Below are 25,219 nucleotides of genomic sequence, written 5' to 3' on the forward strand. Positions count from 1 at the left end.
AACCCTCAGCTAGAACTTTCTCGGTAGTCTTCAGAGGGACCTTGCTGCTTCGAGAAACCCGTCCCCCCCCGTTTACAGTACGTCATCAAACGGACCCTTAAAAGCGTCTGTAGCGGCTGTAATGGCACAATATTCGGGAGCGAAGCAATATCAGAGTATGAAAACACCGTCTCCAGTCGACTATTCTCTCAGTTTAGAATCTTGGTTTTTAATCCGTTTAGTAAAACTACATTGTAAACCTTAAATCATACATCTTTGACCTTTTTCAGGCCCAGGACTCAGATGTGTTGCATTTTAAGCTTGTCCTATAATAACATGGATATATTGCCATATTAATGTGCTTGTATATTTAGACCTGTACAAGACATTATATTTTAATTTGGGAAGGAAAATGAAACGAGTAGGTGAACTTCAGCTTCTTAACTTTAGCATTTAGTATAAGTTTAGCTTGTAACTTGGCGACATTTCAGTGGAATTTCGTGAGCAAAAAATTCCATTGCCAATTTTGGTAGTGTAGCGATTAATGAAGCTGTCGCTTTCGAACCGAGCGGCTTTCTGTTAGTCAACACAATGAATCATGTGACCAAACTGATCATGAGCGAAATCTGCATGGGAAACTTTTTCGCAATTCCAATTGAAATGACTGGATTTCGCTTGCGAAGTTTTCGCAGAGCCAACATTAGATGTGACCATCTCTTCATTCAGGAATAATTGCTTCCCTGTCTTAAAGGATGTAGCTGCTTTGCTGTTTCAACATCAGAATAGGTGTTTCGTGATGATTTGTTAGGGATTTTATCTCTTTTGATGTTTGTTGTGTCTGTGTAACTCTGATTTACATGGATGAGTAAGGGAGGCCCTCCCCCTCACAAAGAGTATTTTAAGACACCGTGTCAACAGCACAGGAACCCATTGAAAAATGCTACATAGAGTGAGTCATGGCGTTAGAATCGACAGCATACAGGGTATATCCTGTAAGCCAATGCCATCGCTTAACAGTTGCTGTGCACAGTGAGTTTTTACCCACTCATGTTTCATGTTTGTTCCTGAACTGCCTCGTCATTGAGAGAGGGCGGACTGACCTTTGCGTGTCAAACAGATGAGGAGAGAAGACGCGAGACGCGTTCAAATTGAGTGTTACAGAAACGGTGACTGAATCCACTAGCATGTTGGTTGGTTGCCTGCAATAATGTTTAATATCATTTTACATTAGGCAGATTTACAACGGGTGGAATTCGCATGTAACTGAGTGGGACTAGTTGTAAAAGCCTACAACTTGACAGCGATGTGACGCTAATAGGAAAAATGTAGCAGGTGTAAAATACTGTTAATCAACACATAACGTGTCATATCTATGTCTAATAGAAGAGTGACTTTTAGTTAAAAAATGTGTATCATCATAACTGATAATGCATGAGTTTGAATATTAGACATTGTGCTTGTTAGTTATGCTCCATTTCACTCTTTATGTTTGTCAAAGTTTAGCTAACTCCCAAAAGTTTGTCCCCATTGTGGCTGAGTGTGATGTATACTGTTTAACAATACCATTATTTCATTTTACAGTTCAGATTAATCATTGGAAAGATGATCTAGCTCCTGATTTTATGGGATTATTTCACAAAAACATCTACATACCATTATCTCTGGCTTGTTTTTAATATTTGAATATTCTAAAAGTCATTGGTGCAAGTAAAAATATTTTGTTTATGCTGTCTGTAATGCCATTGTTGATAATTGGAGCTTTTTCAATAACCCAGCCAACCACATGCTTTAGTTATTTGCCTTCTTCTGCAAAACAATATAGCATATAGCTACTACATACTTGAGCAAAACCGGACTGAAGAGCATCATCAGAAGTGATGTTGTCGATCAGACGTGTGATGCAGAATATTTTGTCTCATCATTACTTGAGGATACAACAATCGTGAATGCAAATAATGAGATCATTTTGAATAGATCTTTCAATCCTTTTTTTTATTTTTCTTCTTTTTTCAGATTTTTTCAAATGGCCCCTCTATGTCCCCTGAGTCTCCTCAGGACATGCACAAATCCTTTATTCAAGAGATGAGGCAACCAATGCTTCGCCAGGGCTACATCCCCATCCCAGTCTCCCATGAAAACACTGAACCCAGGCTGCAGCAGTATCCGAGTTTCTCCTACATCCACCCAGCAGTGCAGCAAAGTTTGAGAACAGATGGACGTACAGCTTCCCCGACCCCAGCATCCCACTGTCGGCCTAGATCTCCAGTGCAGGCCCCATCGGAAGCATGTTTGTCTTGCTCACCTGCTTTACACGGGCCTGAGGTAAGACCATTAGGAATTGGATTTTTCTATTAGACATAGCAGTCTCTGTCGGGCTATGGATTAATTATGAAAGAATTGCATGAATTCATGTTTGCTTCTGGAGGTTTTATTTATAAGTTTTCCTTGGGCCCTGCCCCTGTGTTTTCTTTTTCAAAGTTTAAAAAAATCGAGTTTAAAGGGATAGTTCACCCCAAAATGACAATTATGTCATTAATTATTCACCCTCATGTCGTTCCAAACCCGTAAGTCCTCCGTTGATCTTCAGAACACAAATTAAGATATTTTTGATGGAATCTGAGAGCTCTCTGACCCTCCCATAGACAGCAACGCATATGAAATGTGATCAGTGGCTCAACTTCAATTTTGCGAAGCTAAGAAAACAAAAATTTATTCAACAATTCTTCTCCCCCGAGTTACTGTCTTCCGCCATTTTGGAGAGTATCACAACACATGCGCACGCTTTACCCTAAGTGTAAACAACGCTGATTATGCCGATTACGTTCATGCACGCGCTTTTCCCCCCTAACGTAAACAATGCCGATTTACGTTCTTGGGTACTCTCCAAAATGGCAGAAGACGTAACTCGGGGGAGAAGAATTGTTAAATAATTTGTTATTTTTGTTTTCTTTGCGCACAAAAAGTATTCTCGTAGCTTTGCAAAATTAAAGTTGAACCACTGATGTCACATGGACTGTTTTTCTGATGTCCTTGCTACGTTTCTGTCTGGGAACATTTAAGTTGTGTTGCTGTCTATGGAGGGCCAGAGAGATCTCAGATTCCATCAAAAATATCTTAATTTGTGTTCTGAAGATCAACGGAGGTCTTACGGGTTTGGAACGACATGAGGGTGAATAATTAATGACATAATTGTCATTTTGGGGTGAACTATCCCTTTAAACTCGATTTTTTTAAACTTTGAAAAAGAAAACACAGGGGCAGGGCCCAAGGAAAACTTATAAATAAAACCTCCAGAAGCAAACATGAATTCATGCAATTCTTTCATAATTAATCCATAGCCCGACAGAGACTGCTATGTCTAATAGAAAAATCCAATTCCTAATGGTCTTACCTCAGGCCCGTGTAAAGCAGGTGAGCAAGACAAACATGCTTCCGATGGGGCCTGCACTGGAGATCTAGGCCGACAGTGGGATGCTGGGGTCGGGGAAGCTGTACGTCCATCTGTTCTCAAACTTTGCTGCACTGCTGGGTGGATGTAGGAGAAACTCGGATACTGCTGCAGCCTGGGTTCAGTGTTTTCATGGGAGACTGGGATGGGGATGTAGCCCTGGCGAAGCATTGGTTGCCTCATCTCTTGAATAAAGGATTTGTGCATGTCCTGAGGAGACTCAGGGGACATAGAGGGGCCATTTGAAAAAATCTGAAAAAAGAAGAAAAATAAAAAAAAGGATTGAAAGATCTATTCAAAATGATCTCATTATTTGCATTCACGATTGTTGTATCCTCAAGTAATGATGAGACAAAATATTCTGCATCACACGTCTGATCGACAACATCACTTCTGATGATGCTCTTCAGTCCGGTTTTGCTCAAGTATGTAGTAGCTATATGCTATATTGTTTTGCAGAAGAAGGCAAATAACTAAAGCATGTGGTTGGCTGGGTTATTGAAAAAGCTCCAATTATCAACAATGGCATTACAGACAGCATAAACAAAATATTTTTACTTGCACCAATGACTTTTAGAATATTCAAATATTAAAAACAAGCCAGAGATAATGGTATGTAGATGTTTTTGTGAAATAATCCCATAAAATCTCTTCAGAACACAAATTAAGATATTTTTGATGGAATCTGAGAGCTCTCTGACCCTCCCATAGACAGCAACGCATATGAAATGTGATCAGTGGCTCAACTTCAATTTTGCGAAGCTAAGAAAACAAAAATTTATTCAACAATTCTTCTCCCCCGAGTTACTGTCTTCCGCCATTTTGGAGAGTATCACAACACATGCGCACGCTTTACCCTAAGTGTAAACAACGCTGATTATGCCGATTACGTTCATGCACGCGCTTTTCCCCCCTAACGTAAACAATGCCGATTTACGTTCTTGGGTACTCTCCAAAATGGCAGAAGACGTAACTCGGGGGAGAAGAATTGTTAAATAATTTGTTATTTTTGTTTTCTTTGCGCACAAAAAGTATTCTCGTAGCTTTGCAAAATTAAAGTTGAACCACTGATGTCACATGGACTGTTTTTCTGATGTCCTTGCTACGTTTCTGTCTGGGAACATTTCAGTTGTGTTGCTGTCTATGGAGGGTCAGAGAGATCTCAGATTCCATCAAAAATATCTTAATTTGTGTTCCGAAGAAGAAACAAAGGTCTTATGGGTTTTGAACGTCATGAGGGTGAGTAATTAATGACAGAATTTTCATTTTGGGGTGAACTAACTCTTTAATAGGTTGCTAAAAAAAATTATGGCTGCTAAAAGTTGCGATATAAACACATTATTGCTGAATATGTTCTGTCTGTATTTACTGTGGCACTTCACATTGGTTTGTCTACCCTTGCCCACATTTTTTTGAATTTTCAAAATAAGTTTATTAAATAGTGTTTTATTTTGTATCTTGTTAATTTATTTTAATAAAAGATATATATATATATATATATCTTATATATATATATAAGCAGAAATATTTTGCAATATTTTTTTATCTAAAGTGACTTACAAAAGTGGAGCAAAGCAACTTGTCAAAGAGCCAACAGTAGTAGTAATACTTGAAATAGATTTTTTTTATATCTTTACTGTCATTTGATCAATTTATTGCTTGCTCGCTGAATAAAAGTATTTTTTTTTATTTTTTTTTAAATATTATTTATCCCAAACCTTTGAATGCTAGTGTATACATTTCTGGCTATTTCCAAAATCAAACTGTATTTTTATATGCATCAGGTTCATCAACCACAGGGCACACACCAACAAATGAGTGGCCTTCATCAACAGCCCCGACCTAGCAATACAGGTCTCCGGGCGGGCTACATCCCCATTCTGGTGATCCACGAGGGTGTAGGGGGTGCCTCACAATCCCAGCCTAGCCAAAGTTCTCATCCCATGCGAGAAAAAATGCCAATCTACCGTGAACAAGTGCCCATTCAGATTCAACAGAATCGAGCTGCCAGTCCCATCTCGGTCCCCTTACTGACCCAGTCACCAGTCATGTCTCAGATCATGGGAGAGAGACCCCAGGTACATGTGTTATTTATTAATAGGCACTGATTTATTTAAGCTCAAGCCATTAATGTTCATCAACTAAAGAGAATATGTTACCATTGCCAGGTCCAGCAACACATTGGACACACAGCAATATCACCTAAAGCTGAACAACCAGTTGAAGAAATTGTCAGAGCGCCTGCATTTGAGATTCCCATTCAAAGAGTTAGTGATATTCCTCAGCAAATACATCATCAGCCAGTACAACCGCAACAACAACAACCTACACAAGCACCTCAGCCAAAAGCACAACAACCCATACCACAGTCACCGCAGGTATCAGAGACATCCAATATTACCATACAGTTTCCTCCAGCACCAGAACCCCAGGAAACCGCTGCCCCTCAAACACCTCAAGAGGTCCTACCCCCACAAGTCCAGCCTGAGGAGACTCCAGAACAAGATCTGAGCCACCCAGGACTGATCAAAGTGCAGCAGATATTGGAACGTGTGGAGAAACTGGCACAAGATGTGAAAAGTTTCGATGGGAAGAAGAATGATAAAAGATACATGATGCTGGAAGAGATGTTGACCAAAGAACTTCTGGCTCTGGACTCGGTAGACCCTGAAGGTCGCCCAGATGTGCGTCAGGCTCGGAGGGATGGCGTCCGCAGAGTTCAAACCATTCTAGATGAACTGGAGATGTTTGGAGAGCTGACGGAAAGGCTGGCTGGTGACACGTACCATGAGGCGAAAGGAGAGCAGAGTATGATTGACCAGGCAAACACAGAGAAGGTTAAGGAGATTTCATAATTGCACAAAGAAGGCACAAATTTGAGAAGAACACTAATCAAATCCACATTCTTGTGTTTACTTGCGCAATTATTATTAGTTGCATGCATGAATAATTGAAGTTTTCTGTTGGAAATGATCTAACGTGATTTGTTTACTGAGTGCAATCATGTGTGCTGTTATGTGATGCTGCTGTTGTGGAATCTCACCATGCCAGTGTCTTGTAGCAAAAGACATAGTGGTGACAAATTATATTCAAAAACACATGAAAACGAGGCCTTTTACCAGAAGAAAGTATTTTAACATTCAAAAAGTATCTTTTGTACCATGTTGAATGAATGAATGATCAAATGTTTTTGAATATTCCTTAAGAAGTTGTTAATGAAGTAGTGGGATGTCATATTTTAAAAAATTTCATGTGTGGGCTACAAAAAATATAAAGGCATTCATTTTAATTTTGGCATATGGGAAGGTGTGTGTGGGTATATACAGTGGTGTGAAAAAGTGTTGGCCCCCTTCCTGATTTCTTATTTTTTTGCATGTTTGTCACTCTTTAATGTTTCGGATCATCAAACAAATTTAAATAGTACACAAAGATAATGCAAGTAAATACAAAATGCAGTTTTTAAATGATGATTTCATTTATTAAGGGAAAAAAGCTGTCCAAACCTACGTGGCTCTACATGAAAAATGAATTGCCCCCTCCTGTTAAATCATGAAAGAACTGCAATTAACTACATTATTTTAGAAAGCTGAGTTAAATTTCACTAGCCACACCCAGGCCTGATTACTGCCAGACCTGTTGAATCAAGAAATCGGTTCTTAAATAGAACCTGTCTGACAAAGTGAAGCATGCTTAAATAGCAACAGATTATGCCCGATCTAAAGAAATTCAAGAACAGATAAGAATCAAAACAGTTGACATGGCCTTTTAAATATATAACCATTTGAACATCATGCAGGAGAATAATTCATTGTTGAAAGTGAGCTTTGCTGCCAGAATTCCCTATGATGTTTGAATGCTTGTTAGTATTCTTATTTGTTGAATGACAGTGATACAAATGATAATATATTTTTATTCTATTTTTTCTGTGCCAAAATCAACATTTCCAGTATTAAGAATGTTCACTTAAGAATGTTCAAATGTTGAATCTAAAAAAACTTGCTGAATATATGGTCGCCTTATGATTAAGGTGCTGGTTTGTTAAAGCAGCCAGGTTCAGTCCAAAGTTATGGTGATCTATGAACTCGAAAGGTACCAAAATCATCCCATTTTATTAACATTGTGCCCTTGAGGAAGGCAACTTAAACACTTGCTCTAAGTGACTAGAAATTAGTGTACCAAAAATGACTTTGTATAATGTGTCAGCTCAGTTCAGTTTAAAACAAAGTGCTATGTCTCACATGACTGTTGTGAGACTTTTTTTTATCTTAATGACCTGTTACTGACTCTTGACTGATATCGTACTAATACTGCGAACAAAACCAGTTTCTAAGTCTGTTTTGTGAAATAGTATGCAATGTTAAGTGTTCACAGCTTGGTTATTTGCAGTTTGTTAAAATGTCGACATGATATGGTGACATAAGCATGACTGCAAATACAATATAATAAAGCACTTTGCTTACATGAAGTTGCATACTTTTTTTTTTTTTCTTCGAAAATGTACACATTTTATGAAGAAACAAACAAGATAACTACTGCTTGGACCATCCAATGTCTTATAAGATATTATTCTACAGTGTTTACAGTATTAAGACTTTGTCAGCATAAAAAATAAAAATAATGTAATATCATCTGTTTTTAATAAACAACAATATTTACAAACAAATTACAAATCCCAGTTATAAAAAAGAGGTATAGCTATGTAGGTCAGCCTGAATCAGTGAGTAAAAAGGTGAGCTATTCATCTTAGAAAAGTCAAGAAAAGAATAATGAGAGTAAAAAATTGAGTCCCATTGGGCATATTTGCAGAAGAAAAGTTTCTTAAAAACTAAAATGAGACCACGGCATTATGTAAACAATTGAGGATAATATTACATCTAGATAGCATTTAATTCCTTTTAGGATAGGCTTCAAAGTCTGTAATGTACAAAGGCGTTGTGGAAAGACGCCTACTGCCAGATACATCTTTACCAGTCAGACAGCGAACAATGCTTCACTGACTACTGTCTCTCCAGTCATTTTAGGATTGTTTCAAAGAATATAAATTAATATAATCTATATTATATTACTATTAATATATTAATAAAAAAAGAAAGTCAAAACAAAAAGGTTGGTGGTCTTATAAAAGCATGTTTATAAGGTCTACATTTTGGTTTCAAGCAGATTTCATGAGAAAATTTGACTATTTTACTATGTGGTTATTTCATATGAATTTGTATGTTATGAATATTATGGAAACATTCCGTTTTTAGAAAAAAAATTATGTTTTAAGGTCCATCCCATCTCAAACCTTACCATCAATGGGGCAAGTGGCACCTCCAGGAAATTTTTAAAGGGGTAGCCAGAGAGGCACACTACAAATCCTGGGGGTGCACATTAAAATGTTCACTAAAAAAGTATTTTTTAGGGCCTGACATGTATGGCGCCAGCCCGCCAATGAGTGGTATAAAAGTAGGAAAAACGTGCAGATGAGATTGTACAATTTCATACGAATCAGCCACCAAATCACCAAAAACAGAGTGTTTTCCAGAGAGTTTTTCCCAACATTTCAAAAGTTAGTTAGGGCCTGTATTTTTTTTACTTCACTGAAATGGCACGAAACTTGGCAAAGGTTTTGGCATTTGCTATGTGAACACAAAAAACATTATGAAAAAAAAAACTTTTTTTTGTGATATCAACCTCAAATTTGGAACACAACTTGTTTAGCTGTATTGGCTTTGATTTTCAAAGTTTATATTTTCATATACAATTTGAAAATAGTATTTTTGTGCATTTTACATTTCATAACAGTAAACTTAAACTTCTATAACTCACTTTTATTTAACACTACAGTTTCGCTTTTTATACTTTTTTCACTAAAGTAATAATCTGCCAAGTGTGGTCTTTAATTGGACACTAAACTTAAGTCTGTGCTCCAAGGCCCTCAAGATTTAGCTACAGTTTGAGTTGGAACTTTCATTCATTCAATCATTTGTTGCCCAATAATGATACTAAAGAACACAATTAATTTTGCACACTGCTCGACATACTGCCCTGTTGAAAAAACCAGCATATGCTGGTTAGGTATGTTTTGACGCTGGGATGCTGGTTTAAGCTGGTCCTTTGCTGGTTTATGCTGGTCATGTGCTGGCAAAGGACCAGCATAAACCAGCAAAAGGACCAGCATAAACCAGCAAAAGGACCAGCATAAACCAGCAAAAGGACCAGCATAAACCAGCAAAAGGACCAGCATAAACCAGCAAAAGGACCAGCATAAACCAGCAAAAGGACCAGCATAAACCAGCAAAAGGACCAGCATAAACCAGCAAAAGGACCAGCATAAACCAGCAAAAGGACCAGCATAAACCAGCAAAAGGACCAGCATAAACCAGCAAAAGGACCAGCATAAACCAGCAAAAGGACCAGCATAAACCAGCAAAAGGACCAGCATAAACCAGCAAAAGGACCAGCATAAACCAGCAAAAGGACCAGCATAAACCAGCAAAGGGCCAGCATAAACCAGCATCCCAGCGTCAAAACATACCTAACCAGCATATGCTGGTTTTTTCAACAGGGTGATTCATTATTTTAACTTATTTAGACCCACATAACTAATTTATCTAGAATAATGGCAACTTTTACAACAGTATTCATCAGTATTATATTATAGAAACAGGTCATCGTTTATATAAGTGTCTCCAAAATAGAATTGCAAAGTAACGATCTAACATAAAACAATACATCAAAACAAGTACTGCAGGTGGGGCATCTCAGTCACAGTTCGGCGTGACGGAGGAAGTCACGTGTGTGTATAACTGGAGGAAATTGTATCAGTCACTGCTGCTCCCCTCAGTGGAAAATATTAGACGGACCGGCACATTTCCGAACCACAGTATCGCCCTTATTAAACTCACATTAAATGCACCGCCGATTCATTTTCGATGATCGGCCAGTAGCTGACATAGAGACACGATGCTTTATCAGATTATTATAAACGTTTACACAAGTACACAGCTAGCAGGTTAGCTGGCGTCTATTGGGATAGCCAGTGGACGAAAAACGAGCTGCTTCATTTCCTCGTTTCTCGGATCGGGAACAAATCCAGCGGTGTGGTGTCGGGAAGCTCGTATGTTTTGGTGAACATGGAGCTGTTTCAAGCTAAAGATCATTATATTCTCCAGAGCGGAGATAACGCGCTGTGGTGCAGCAGGAAGGATGGATCTATGGCCATGAGACCGGGTAATGCTTGCATTGTAACTCCATCACTTTCTTATACAGTGTACATGTGTTTCAATGTTTCCGTTTTCACTGTCTACATTGTTGCCATTTCTCGTGCATAATAGATGACTGACACGATACGCTGTTCCAAAACAGAGGTAAAATGAGGGATTTATGCTCCTTTCAGGAGAAGTTGGCTCTTCAGAATCATTGTGAAGTTGTATAGACGTTCAAGAGATAAAAATGTCAGTTTCATATTTGTCGAGCGAGGCAGCTGTCTGAAAGATGCCCAGTTGTTGTGTTTTCATTGCTCTACTTTCAAAGCAGCGGCGCTTGCATGACATGCGTGTCAGTGCACAAATCAGATGATGTTTTGGTCGGATGTCTTGCCTAAATCCCCTTTTCTTACGACATCTTTTGGGGTTTGAGGGTTTGTATGTTTTGGTCAAGGGCGTTTAGATGTCAGCATGAGAATCTTAAATGGATATTTCTCATAAAAATGAGAATTCTGTCATTATTTACTCGGCATGTTTTTCCAAATCTGTATGACTGACTTTCCTCAGGAGATGTCTGAATGCTAGGCTCTGTCAGACTCCGTTATGACTACGTCCATTTCATCGTTTTTTCCACATAATGAAAGTGATTAGTGAAAGTCTTTTATTCTCTAAAATTCTGCCCAACATCTCCTTTCTTGTTCCGAGGAAAAAAGTCATACAACATGAGGGTGAGTAAACGATGACAGAATTTTCACTTTGGAGTGAAACAATACCATAAAAATGCACATATTTATATAGTATGTTTTATAATATATATTTTGTTTATTTTTGCAGCAAAATTTATATCTGTTTGATATTGTGATAACCTTTGGGCCCAGTTTGCCATTACGCTGTCCCAATGGTGAAGGCTATAAATCTGTGAATAATAATATTATTTAATCAGTTTATAGGGCTTACAAATGACAGCCAAATGACCTTAATTAAACAGATATGAAATGTCAGTAGTAAATAAATATTTAAATGTCCATCGTTGTTGTATTTATAAATATGCTGGCCAGTGCTATTGCTGTTAGATGTCGCACAGGGGAATTAGGCCTATATAGTTACACAGTTAAATGGTGATGGTTAAAGTAAGGGTCAGACATGTGACTGTTCGTCTGGAGAGAAAACGCAGGCACAGTAGATAGTCAAATGAAAATTTTCTGCCCAGGCGTTAAAGCATTAATTTACTAGGCACCAACACAATTTTGACATTTCTCCTGTGTATTGAATGCATGTGTGCATTTTACCAGAAATTATTTAAATGTGTCTTGTATATATTCATTTAGTTTTTTTTTTAAACCAAAAGATTTGCATGCTCAACCATGACTGGTGTTTTACACTCACACAGCAACTTTTGTTACACTTTTGTTATCCAACCTTTAAAATATTTACCTATCCACACCACTTTTATTTCTTGTCAAGTCTAGATCTAGATGGGCAGGTAGTCCGTCTCTCAGAGTGTCAGGGAAACTGCAGCCTGTGAAGATTTGGATGAGTTCTAGCTGTTTTTACCCACGTGCGTGCAGCCAGGCTGATCGGGTTTAGGTTGCAGTGCTGTTCCATTATTTAACTGGATAAGGGTTTCCACTGTATGCATGATGCATACAGTCTCGGTTCTTTTGAATGAATTCCTAATAATATGCATCATGATGCCACAGTTGCCAGCGTGGCTGGGTGAGGTTATACCACTATAGTACTTACTTCTGTGCTTATTATTCAGTCCGTGTTTGTTTAGTGTGTCAGATTAAAGAATAGTTCAAACAAAAATGAAAATTTTGGGTGATGCCAGAATGAGAGTCCGGACATCTGACATAACATCACAATAATCCGCAAGTAATCCAAACGACTCCAGTCCATCAATTAATGGCTTGTGAAGTGAACAGCTGTGTGTTTGCAAGACACAAATCTATCTATAATCCAAAGGCACACTTCCTTAATGTCAAATTAAAGGGTATCCACTTCGAACTTCTATTAGAGACACATGTAAGATCACATTGATGTATTTACAAATTGTAATTACAGAAATTCTTAATATTTGGTGTTAGCTCACATTAAGTCATTTCCTTGTACCAAGACATAATTCAACTCCATGGATGTACCAGCTTTTCATGGCCTAGTTAGTAGATCTTCTCTCAGACTGGAATGATCCCCAGTACCAAACTCATGGTCATTATGGAGGGTTTTTGGCAACTTCATGATGCAGCTCATCCAGCTCCCACCCATCTATCATCAGGCTGTGAACATCTGATGGTTGAGTGCAGGACAGCGGTAAAAATACAGAGAGAATCTGCTTCCAAGCTGAATTTGTCAGATGATCGTAGGAGCCATAAAGCTACCATATTCCCAGACGCTCCACAAAAAATGCTGTCTTTGTACATGACATTTCAGACCGTGTGCATCACTCCTAACATTGCAGGTGATGCCAATCAATCAGCTTTTAAGAGGAGCTACTCAGCAAGTTGGTGACTGAAGTCAGCAGTCGGCATTGTAAGGAACCTGGTTCAGATATGCTTTGGAAAGTTTTTTGCGATTAATTGTGAGCAGCCACATAACCTTAGAAAGTCAAATGAAGCTCTGATAGTTCTTCTGTCCCAGATGCAGTACTGAAAAAACAAATACAAATGTGTGTGTTAAAATAATAAATATGCAATAAAGTTTTAATTTTTTCAGCATTTTTATTCTCCTTTCAGCAACCGACCTGCTGCTAGCATGGAATCCTGTCTGTCTGGGCCTTGTAGAAGGTATTATTGGAAAAATACAGCTTCATGCCGGTAAGTCTAATCATCAGACCTAGCATATTTACTGTATAAAGGATGAGAATACTATATTACACTGTAATGTTTGCAATAAATTTGGTGACTCTTGGACTAAAACAGACGTCTAATGTTTTTACTGCTAAAATACCGTTCATATTTAATTGATTTAATAAAAGATACAATTGCTCCCATTTGTTTTTACTGTAATTCACTTTGTAGCAGGAAGAAACTGGGTACCAGAGACTCATAATGATTAACATAATGAAAGGCAGCTCCAGCATCAGAAATGTCAGCTTAATTTGGTTTCTTATTGTTTTATTATTGCTAAATGTCTTTCAGTGATTTGTTGCTCAGCTGTAATGATGTAGCTTTAGCAGGTTAAATACGGTGGCGTTGAATGATTGACATATTTACATGCCATGGCATTTACAGCGTACCTCATTCAAAAAATATTGTGGATTCATAAATGATCCTCAAAGACAACTATTTCCATACAGACCAGTTAACTAAACAAATGCTTTTCACTACATTAAAAAGGAAGGTCTTGAGGGATTTTTTTTTCCACAGAAGTGAAATGATGGCATGCATCATACTTTCATTTCACCACTCAGAGGCTGATATGAGAAGTCAACTTCTGTCCGTTGTTAACAGGTTCACTTTATATGAATAATGTTATTATAATGTTGGTCTCTCTTCCTTTTTCAGAGAAACCCTCGCTGATGTCTATATGCATGGTGCATTTTGTACTGTTATTGATGGATAAAATAATTGGTTGACTTTTCATGCTTGGTTGCAGTCTTTCAGAGCAAACTGCACAGATAAATGAGCCACATGAGTTTGCTACATATTGTACATGCTTTATGTTGTAACCTAATCCAATGGGCAAACCTGATATTTCCTTGCACCGTTCCTACAAAGAGCCCAGGCTGTTCTCATTGAATTTTCCACCCAAATATCTTCGAGTTGCCTCCTGCATGGTGCGCTTTTATCTATTGATTTACATTATCGTGTCAGTGAAAGTATGACTACATCACGCCTCAATGCAAATGTCTTTGAAGTCATTGTTATGAGAATGTTTGCCATAGGAATGAATCATGCCGGATAGAGCAGGAAAATGAGGTGTGGAACTCTGTACTCATGACCCCCCCCCCTTTGGGCAGATCTTCCTCTGGGCCTGATTCTGATTCGCCAGAAAGCATTGGTGGGCCAGTTGCCAGGAGACCATAAAGTCTACAAGATCACTAAGATTGTAGTCATTCCACTCTCAGAGGATGAACCACAGGATCTGGAATTAGAGGTGATTAATGCTGACAGTTTTGTTCAAATGTTCTCCATGCTGGATTTGATTAAACCTGGTATAGAAGACAAAACTTATAATAATGAACTTAGGTACATTTACCATTACATTTCATCATAAAGATGTGTTCCTCTAACATTTCAACAGTTATTTCTCGTCTTTATCCTAGTTGGTAGATATTAATTTATTGGATCCTGATACTGAACTTCTTCCCAAATCCCCAACTTGTTAGTGCGCCCAGTTGACACTTAGGCCAAGACTTTAGGTATTTCAGCCCTCTTGGGTGGTAAATGGTTGACGTACAATTAGTGCAAGAGTAGTGGTGTGTGTTTCTAAGGGGTTCCAGAGGAAGCATGATGTTTCTAAGAAGTCAGTCTCTCAGCAGAGCCTCTGGGATTGAGAGGAGATGTTTAACCATGTAAGTGAAACAGTCAGAGGTCACTGTAATTCATTCTCCTGGCGCGCATTCTCTCTTGAATGCCCTCTATTACATTGGGATAGCAGCCTGTCTGTGTAGTTTGATTTGAGCTGTTCTTTCTGTTTTATGGGCACATGAATTTGCTCTGGCATCAGCATCAGGCTAGTCTTAGTGCACATCTTGGCACCCTTTCGGTTTTAATTACAGGAATTAATGTAGCAGCTTTTTTCAGATGGACTTTGAGCAGGGAAACAGAGATGGTTGTAGATTTGTCACCTAGGTACAAATTGAACTATTTAGCTTTGTTAGTAATGACAGCAGATAGTTAGCATTAACAAAATGGTCAAATATTCTTTTGCTCTCATTCACTTTCAGCTCTGCAAAAAGCATCATTTTGGAATCGACAAACCAGAGAAAATCACCCAGTCACCGGATGAGTCCAAGTTCCTGTTGAAGACCCTGAGTCAGATCAAATCTAATGTTGCTGTTCCCATCAAGAAAAAGGTTGATGGGTTGTTTTGAAATCATTGATATCAATACCAATCATTTTGAGACTAACTACCCGTTTTACTTAATCCGTTAGTACTTTGACATGTTAGTATGGTTGATGTAAAAACAGAACCTCCTGATTTCTCCATAAATTGACATCTTTTTAACTTAGTATTGTCTCTTTAACCTCATTTTGTTTGTTCACTCCCATCCAGTATTCCCCTGCCTTTCAGGTCAAAGAGAATAAAGAGAAGGAACGTCTGGAGAGGCGGTTGCTTGATGAGCTCTATAAGATATTCATGGACTCGGATTCATTTTACTATAGTCTGACCTATGACCTCACCAATACAGTCCAGCGACAGGGAGAGTTAGGCAAGTCAGATCAGCCCTTGTGGAAAAAGGTGAGAAGCTGTGTTATTGTATTACATATATTAAAATTAGGCCTACATGTATGCAGTGAGAGTTTTTAAGGTTGTGGTTTAAGGTTGCAATTTAAATTGAGTTATTAGACGTTTATTAACTTCCATTTTTCAGTAAGCAACAGATTAAGAATGAATGACTAAAGAATGACTTAAGAATAATAATAGATTTTAAATGTCTGTTATTATTTAAATTGGTGACAGTTATGTAAATACCTTAGAGATCAATAAACCATTGGGTTTATTTGAGTGACGATGAGGCTCACTCTTTTACACTCGTCCCACACATACAGGATGCAGAAATACATTTATAGCCAAGCTTCATTTCTCATTTTTTAAAGAATAGATCATTGTCTTTTGACACTTCCTGGATAAATAGTCAAGTACTAATAAATTAGTATCTGTTATTTCTGAAGATGCAGCTAAATTAAAACGATGAACAAAGACAGAATGAAAGAAGGGGTAGGGAGTGAGTCACCACAGTGTTGTTATTGTTAATTAAAACTAAAACTATTAAAATTGTTTTGTTAATAGAAATAAAGCTGAAATAAACTATACATATAAATATTAGATGAAAAATTACACTGATATACTGAAATGACTAAAACCGAAATAAAACATAAATATTTTAAAACAAATTAATAAAAATGACAACAAAACTTAACCTTAAATTGAAATGAAAACTGAAAATATAAAAATAAAAGCACATTTTAAATATTAAAAAATACTATAATAGCCTGTAAATAATACTAAAATAACACTGGTTCACCAGTATTAAAAATTTTATAATTTTCCAATCCCACTTCCCGTTTCTCTGTATGTTCTAATAAAAAGACCATAAAACAGACATTTACACATACCATCTGACAAACACACAGAATACTGATCCACATAATATTTTTTTCCTTTTAGGTGGATGATAGATTCTTCTGGAACAAGCACATGATCAAAGACCTCATTGACTTGCAGGTGCAAAACTGTTTTTCTCAAATTTTCCTGAATTTTTATTTGTAAATATTTGAATATGCAAACCTATGAAATCTTGTTTTTGCCAACGTAAAAATGTAATTGTGTCTTTTTATATCACAATTCTAACTATTTCCTTGCGAATGGGAGTGAATACTTCACGATTCTGGCTTTTTTCCCCCTCAAAATTGCAAATATAAACTCATAATTGCAGGTCACGAGTTTAGATATCGCAACCGTTTTTTGTTTTTTTTCTGCCGTGGAGTAAAAAACAAAAAAAGTAATTGCAATCATAATTCTAACTTTTTTCGGTTACACTTTTTAAGGTGTCCTTGTTACAGTGTAATTACATATTTAAGTACTGAGTAATATTAATTAACTACATGTACTTACTATATGATTAGGGTTTGGCTTAGGGTTACTTGCATGTAATTCTACATAATTTATTGTTATTATAATAGTAAGTACATGTAACGTGTAACAAGGACACCTTAAAATAAAGTATTACCCTTTTTCCTCAGAATTGTAATTACACGATTTTTTACAAATTTTCTTTTACATTCTCTGGCCTAAACGTTTAAATATAACAATTTCATTGAGTGAAATCCTAATATCTTTTAAAGTAGTATAAAAAGTAGAGCTGTTAATCAATTAAAATGTTTAAACATGATTAATCGCACACTTTTCTCTATTGTTAATGTATTCCGTTCCTTTAGACTACACATGTGTAATTACTGGCTTGTTTGGATGACATTCAAAGTGAAATTATAATGTATAATATATAATGACACTAAATTGAGGTCTTTTTATGCTCACCAAGGCTGCATTTATTTGATCAAAAATACAGTAATAACAGTAATATTGTAAAACATTATTACAATTTTTCTATTTTAATATATCTCAAAATTTAATTTATTGCATTGCATTTTAAAGCTGAGATTTCAGCATCTATAACTCCAGTCTTCCCCCAAATATAGCAAATGCTATAATTTTGGCTTTGGACTACATAAAGACTACATAAAGAGAGAATTTTTTTTTTTTTTAATTCTCTTATCTTCAAGCAATGTTATCCCTTAAAAATGATCACCCAACACTTATGATTTTTTACAAACTGCTGGAACTAGAGGATCATAATTGTAATATCTGGTTTTGTTGGGTGCCTGGGCACTGTGGAATCGAAGGAAATAAGGAAGCAGACTCTGCTGCAAAAGAAGCATTATCGGTAGACCTCCAAATTTGTACAGTACCTCCTATGGATTTAAAACCTATAATTTGTTCCTATGTTAATAACAACTGGCAAACAGAGTGGGATCTATATCCAATGAATAAACTCCATGAAATTAGCCCCAATGTTGGAAACTGATGGGACCAGGGCTGCTTTTCCCAAAAGCATCGTAATCCTAAATTGATCATAGCTCCATTGGTTTCAATGGGTCTACGATGTACTTAAGCTTATGATGCTTTTGGGAAAGACAGTCCAGGTTGTTTATACCCACTGTAGAATAGGTCATGACACACAAGTTTTTAATACTAGGAGAAGATCCTCCAACATGTTCTCTTTGCCAAAACCCTTTAACCCTGAAACATGTTTTATTAGATTGTGCTGGTTTTAACCCTGTGAGAATTTTTTTTTTAAATTCAGTTAACTGTTTTGAAGAGATTTTTAACAGAGATAAGCCAAATATAGTTTTAGAGTTTTTAAATGAAAATAAATAGTAAAAACCTGATATAATTTAGCCATCAATTTCTCTTTCCATGAAAATAGCCACAGAAGCTGGCATGGAATAAAATGCAAACAAACAAACAAAACAGTCTTTTGTGTCACATGATCCTTCGGAAATCATTCTATGTTGATTTGGTGCTAAAGAAAAAAAACTGTAAAACAATAATATTTATGTGGAAATGCTTTTGAAATTGATTCCTTTTGTAGCATTATAAATGTCTTTACTGTCAATTTTGACCAATTGAATGTGTCCTTGCTGAATAAAAATAGATAGATAAAAAAAATGTTTGACCATAAACTTTTGAATGGTGGCGTAAGCAATAATTCTGTAATAAATTGCAATGTTCCAGTCAGATACAAAACGGAATTATGTCAGAATGTCAAAATGAATGTTTATGGTCTAAGCAAATAACTTGAATTAAACATAATTAATTGCATTTGTCAAGCCATTAACTATAACAGCCATAACAGAAGCATTAGATATAATTTCCTCAGTATTACAGAGTTTTTAGTAATTCAGCACTGTTTTTTTCCCCCATCAGACAGAATGCGTTTTTGTGTTAAAAAAATGTAAGACATCGGTCTGGGGAATGAAAAGAACAGGGTCTTGAATTGCTTTTTTTTTAAAGCAAGGCAGCACAGTGGAATGCAAAAATGCATTCTATGTTAACAGTACCTTAATTGTGTAATCTTCTTTTCTTTTTTCCCTTTATTTGGAAATATTTATTAGAATTTAAGAATAAAATTAATTACAATAAGATAAAAAAAAATATTACAATAAAACTAAGGTAATAATGCTAGAGATGTATTATTAAAGATCTATTATAAAGCTTGATTAAAAAATTTATATTGTTAGTTTACTCTTCCTCCTACAGTTTATTGTCAGTGGCTCAGAGGTATTTGTACATATTGTTTTTTTTTCTTGTTTGGTTATATAATAATTGTTTGGGTGAGGGAGCCATATTTCCTCCATTCTTTTGAGAATTTTTTGGTGGTAGGTCATGGTGACAGATGCCTGAAAACTGTTACTGATTGGGTTGGAATCATCTTAAGTCTTTGTAAATTACACAAGGTTAACTCTGTCCATATGTAATGCTTATTTGAGGTAATTTTCACACAAGATATACTCAAATAAGCATGATATATTATGGTCCGAGTCGAATTCTAGTAAAATTTCATGCATTTTGCAAGGCATTGTCCATTGTTTCTCTTTTTCCTGTATGCCTAGTGTTTAATGGTACTATTTATGGGCCTCTCTTTCAAGATGTTGACCTTTTTCCTCTTATAGTCTTATAGATGCCACTCACAAAGATGTTGATGTTCTTCTGCTGTTGTCCAACTGTGCATATTATGTGGCCTAGTAAGTGCAATTTCTCCCAATGTTTGTTTTTAAAATAAGAAATCCTTTTTCTTGGCATTGGTTTAGTAATGCCACTCCACTTTGCTGTTGCTATTTAGCTATGATGAGGAGGCGGACAAAGTCAACCAGTATCAGAGACTAAGTTTAGAAGGACTTGAAAAGATCGAAATTGGTAAGAGCTTGTAGATAAGACTTGTGGGTGTAATTTTTGTCCTAATAAATAAAATGTTCTGTGATATCACCAATGTTGGTCTTTTTAGGTCCAGAACCGACTCTTTTCGGAAAGCCTAAATACTGCTGCATGCGGCTGCACTATAAGAACGGGGAGATGAGTGGTTACTTCCATACGCTGAGGGCTGTCACACGAAATCCAGAAGATGATGGAAAAGGTTTGTACAGGGATACCATGATTTGTTGTGCCTCTAGTTCTGTATTGTGTAATTCAGTGATTGACATTATGGGTTAAGTTGGTAAAAGATATAACTTGGCTGTCTGTATGCTGATGCAGGGTTTTGTGTTTGTGTTAAATAATTTATCCTTTCCTCTGCACTTGTTGGATTGTTTGCATTTCAGACACACTCCAGTGCATTGCGGAAATGCTTCGTATTACAAAGCAAGCTATGGGGCTTGATGTCCAGGTTGTTGAGAAGAAACTAGAGAAGGTAAAAGGAAAAAAAAAACTTTTGTGAGCTTCTTCTAGGAGATGGTGTTTACCTGATTTACTAAGGACACAAAGGCTTTGCTCACACTGCAGGGGATTTTGGTCTTAAATCTGTTTTCTAAATTTGATTTTTTCATCTTAATTTTTTTTTTTTTCACTGTTGTATAAAAAAAATTATATGTGGCTGGATATGAGCATTCCTGCAATTTTTTGCTAGCATTTCCACATTGGACACAAACTTGTGTAGGTTCCTGTGACAGTTTAGTGTTGGGTGTTTAAACCTGCTTCACAGTAATTAACGAATGAAAAAACATGAAACTCGATCTGATCAATTAGCCTGAGACACATTAACAAAAATCAAATTCTTTCATGAAGGTGGTTTGGACCAGGCTTGTGAACTTCTGATTTAATGTTTTTTTTTCATGTTAAGACTACAAAAAACTAAACCAATTTCAGTCAAATCTGTTGTTTTTTTCTGCCTTTTTGAACAAAGCCAAATTGTGCTGAATTGTTAATTCTTGATTAATCTTGCTTTAATTGCTTTGTTTCAGGAGACACAGCAAACCGCATGAGGATATAATGGGAATACAAGGGAAAGCCGTGGACCAAGTCCTTGGGTCTGGTTTGGCTCAAGGCAAAAGTTTCCTTTTGAACAAGTTTTCAACACTAAACCAGAAAGTGAAGCAGACAAAGACTAACGTCAACATTGGAAACTTCAAGCCCTTGGGGAAACTAGGGACCTTCTCAAAGCCTGAGGTAAAAGTGAACTTCCTCAAGCCAAATTTGCATATGAACCTCTGGAAATCAGACAGCAGTTTAGAGACTCATGATGGCAATACGGGTTCAGCAGCCCTGAAAGACCTTAATGACGAACATTCAGAGGAGATTTCCTCTGATTCTGATTCATACAACTCTGACGAGCAGCCTTGCTCAGGCTCTCGGGAAAATGTGGACTATGTGCTTCCTAGCTGTGGAATTGTAGCATCTGCACCACGACTTGGCAGTCGCTCGCAGTCGATTGGCAGCGTCGAGCTTGCTGTGCCCTCTGCCATCCGAATCACAGGCTGTGATGACAAGACAGCAGATAGCTTGTCAGTTGGCCCGGATGGCCAGTCTCCTGGGTCTGCCTCGGTGGCAGAGGAAGCCATTCTGATTGACTTCGGGACACCTATTGATGCTTACTGCCACCAATTTGTCCAGGATGCCAAGATCAAACCAATAGAGGTGTTCGAGGAAGTGGCACCAGCACCCAAACCGCAAGCGCCTCAAGCCCCCTCAGCTCCAGACGCAAAGCTGGGGTCTTCTCATTCCCAACAGCAGCTTCCTCGCCCATCCCAGCTTGAGGTAGAGTCCTCCATCCATGGGGCAAATCTTCTGACTGTTCAGGCTGCAGGCTCCGCCACATCATGCGGGTCACAAAAGAGCCTGGAAGGTGTCACAGGACCCTCCCCTGCAGACAGCAATGGAAGCCGGGTTGTGTCGCCCTTCGCGAAGATCAGGAGCTCCATGGTGCAGGTGGCTAGTTTAACCCAAGCTGGACTTACCCAAGGCATCAACTTTGCTGTAGCAAAAGTACAGAAAAGCCCAGAACCAGATGCTGTCAACGAAACCCAAGAGAACGAATTGCGAGCAATGTTTACACAGTGCCAGACCAGGATCATTCAGATATAGCGTGCTTAGTGGATGTATTTTTAGCGTTAGATCGTGACTTCCAGTACAGTAACGGTAGCATAAGCTCACAAAAGTCAAGCCACACTCCTGGTTTTCCCTCCAGTTAACTGAACCAAAGTTTACAGCCAGTGTTGAGTAGGAAGTAGTACGATTAACTCGACCAAGTCGAATCCTAAACATTTCTATATTGCTGGTTTGCATGTTAAGAAGTAACTCTTAAGTAGATTACGACAGGCAAGTTTTATTGCATGTCGAGACCCAAGACCTAGATATGTCATGTGACCCCATTTGTGCAGTGAAATTCACTGGCTGTCGTAGCTGTAACTAAAACCTTTCCCAATTGGAATATCTATCAGTGGGCGGCTTAATATTTCACGTTAGACAACCAGACCGTACAGTTATATGAATATCTTTGATGTGGTGTTTGTCATAAAACTATACCAAAATAGGACCAGAGTAGTTGTGTAAGATCTATGGTCAAATTATATTATTCAACTGTAAAAAGTATTGTAAGTACTGTAGCAGTTTCCTTTAGAACTCTCCAATTAAGAAGTTTATAGACAGAGAATTATATTTACATGCTCTTAAGTTTATAATCATAGCTGATGGAAACAAGACGCCCCTGTTGATCCAATCATGCAACTAAATTCTGTCAAACAAAACGTTCGTTTCATAGCATTAGCAGACAACTCAAACAACTATTTACTGTCAAGTTTATTTTGAGCAAGGCTTGTCTTAAAATTTTACATCTATGTCTTATTTTTCAGTTGTATGTGATGGGATAATGTAACAGTGGTCTGCTGATATCTTCAAATGCTCTGCTTGTACATTGTTGGATGTTCATATCATATGCAGATATGACTGGTTTTCGAGTACCTGCAAAAACCTCAAATTAATTATTTGCAGTTGCTGGACCTCCGTATGCATATATAATGACACTTGACTGGTATTTGACACAGGTCTGATGCAAGATACCCATGATAATCAACATTTTGCACTCATTAAATGGCAAGAGCAAGCCTTATCAAATTGCTAAATACATGTTTTTGACACGTCTACCTATAAATCGGGTTTCATTCGGTTTACATTTATTTCTGTCTATAGTATCTATGCCACGTCTTTAGATTCGCTTTGGCTTGAAGGTCATTTGGTTCAAAATCGAGAAGTGAATTAGATCGTCTTTTGAAGCCTTACCCCATATATTATAGATTTGGGAAAAAAAAAAAAATCAAGCCTTACTGGGTGATATCCAGTGGATCCTAGTTTAAGAGCAAGCCTTATCAAATTGCTAAATACATGTTTTTGACAAGTCTACCTATAAATCGGGTTTCATTCGGTTTACATTTATTTCTGTCTATAGTATCTATGCCACGTCTTTAGATTCGCTTTGGCTTGAAGGTCATTTGGTTCAAAATCGAGAAGTGAATTAGATCATCTTTTGAAGCCTTACCCCATATATTATAGATTTGGGGAAAAAAAAAAATCAAGCCTTACTGGGTGATATCCAGTGGATCCTAGTTTAATTATGCATTAATTGTTGTTTAAGTGCAGCTCCTGTGGGATTGATCTTTGTGTATCAAGAGACGCTGAAATAGTTCAATGTCTTATGGACTAAATAATATCAAAAGATCTGAATAAGACACTGTGATCTCACGTGAACATCATTGAGAACATTATATTGGCTTTTAGAGCTGGTTTATCGGTTCTTTGGGCCACAGTTAGCTTTCAAACCCACCATGAGATTTGTTTCTCACACGTCATTTCTTACTCGTCTTTCTCTCTCATGTACTGTAGCATAGTGCTGTGCAAGGCAGTGGGTTACACAATGTTCTTGACATTCCTGGAGCTGGTACGTGATTTTGATAAGCTTCCGAGATTGGAACCGTCTTAGTTTTAATATACAGTGGCTGTTATGCAACAGTGATAAATACATGCGCAGTAGTTTTGGTGGTAATCGGAATACTGTTTTTACTATTTAAGATGGCATGCACTGGACTGCACTCTGTACTTTGCTTTGAACTTGAAATGTTCTTCTTTGGCAGAGGTTTATGCTGAGGATCTTGACAAACATTCCTCTTGTTTTTGGAGGTGGGGTAGATTGTTTTTGGTTATGTATGAATTGTGCTGTCCTTTGTGGTTGTTCCCTGAACATCTTGCAATTTGTCACAAAGTGCTTTTGAATCCACTTTTTATTTTCAATGTTTGTAACTGAACTGACATGCATCGTATAACATTTTGTCTAACAGTCCTGTTTGTAAATCATGTTCAGCTTCTTCCCATTTGAGAGAACGTTGTCCTCCATAAATGTTTGTGGATTGTTTTCATCCATTGTACCCAACATTTTATTGCAGAGTATTTATTCAAAATTCATGTTCTCAAGCTTATTCCCCAGTACTTTCCTATGTTAATAATAAAAATAATAATAATGTAAACTGCTGTATTTTATGTAATGTTATGGGATGTGCCTGGGAGGATTTTTAAGTAAATATTTAAACAAATTTTTTTTTTAACATTTTGATTCATTTACAGCTTTAATTACAAAAACGGTTGGAGAGTCTTTTTTCACCAAACACTGCAGATATCACTTGAGGAATGATTTTTTTCTAGCACTCCACTCACAGATCTCACTGTAACCTCTCCTTACAGTGTCAGTATGTGGCTCCTCCTAGTGAAGAGCTCTTAATTGCCCAGAGCTACACTGTATTACATTCTTTGCATTCAGATGCAGTCTGAGAGTTTTGACTCCTTCAGTCAGGTTATAATAGAGAAGAGTAGTCTGGTGCTGCATTGCCCGAGACAT

General features: G+C 37.2%; 2 protein-coding genes across 2 annotated transcripts; both read left to right on the top strand.

The window, feature by feature from the left end:
- Nucleotides 1–935: 935 nt before the first annotated feature.
- Nucleotides 936–6,770, top strand: bag3 (BCL2 associated athanogene 3). The gene is made up of 4 exons (XM_016294091.1): nucleotides 936–971; nucleotides 1,954–2,301; nucleotides 5,212–5,505; nucleotides 5,596–6,770. The coding sequence occupies exons 1-4, from the start codon at nucleotides 936–938 to the stop codon at nucleotides 6,280–6,282; spliced, it is 1,365 nt and encodes a 454-aa protein (XP_016149577.1). The 3' UTR covers nucleotides 6,283–6,770.
- A 3,361-nt stretch (nucleotides 6,771–10,131) lies between these two features.
- inpp5f (inositol polyphosphate-5-phosphatase F) lies at nucleotides 10,132–23,443 on the top strand. The gene is made up of 11 exons (XM_016294092.1): nucleotides 10,132–10,642; nucleotides 13,350–13,430; nucleotides 14,576–14,712; nucleotides 15,506–15,634; nucleotides 15,835–16,020; nucleotides 16,951–17,009; nucleotides 20,016–20,087; nucleotides 20,186–20,259; nucleotides 20,348–20,476; nucleotides 20,661–20,747; nucleotides 21,299–23,443. The coding sequence occupies exons 1-11, from the start codon at nucleotides 10,546–10,548 to the stop codon at nucleotides 22,417–22,419; spliced, it is 2,172 nt and encodes a 723-aa protein (XP_016149578.1). The 5' UTR covers nucleotides 10,132–10,545; the 3' UTR covers nucleotides 22,420–23,443.
- The last annotated feature ends 1,776 nt before the right edge of the window (nucleotides 23,444–25,219 follow it).

Source organism: Sinocyclocheilus grahami, unplaced genomic scaffold (genome assembly GCF_001515645.1).
Source record: "Sinocyclocheilus grahami isolate Dianchi unplaced genomic scaffold, SAMN03320097.WGS_v1.1 scaffold313.1, whole genome shotgun sequence".
NCBI classification, from domain to species: Eukaryota; Metazoa; Chordata; class Actinopteri; order Cypriniformes; family Cyprinidae; genus Sinocyclocheilus; species Sinocyclocheilus grahami.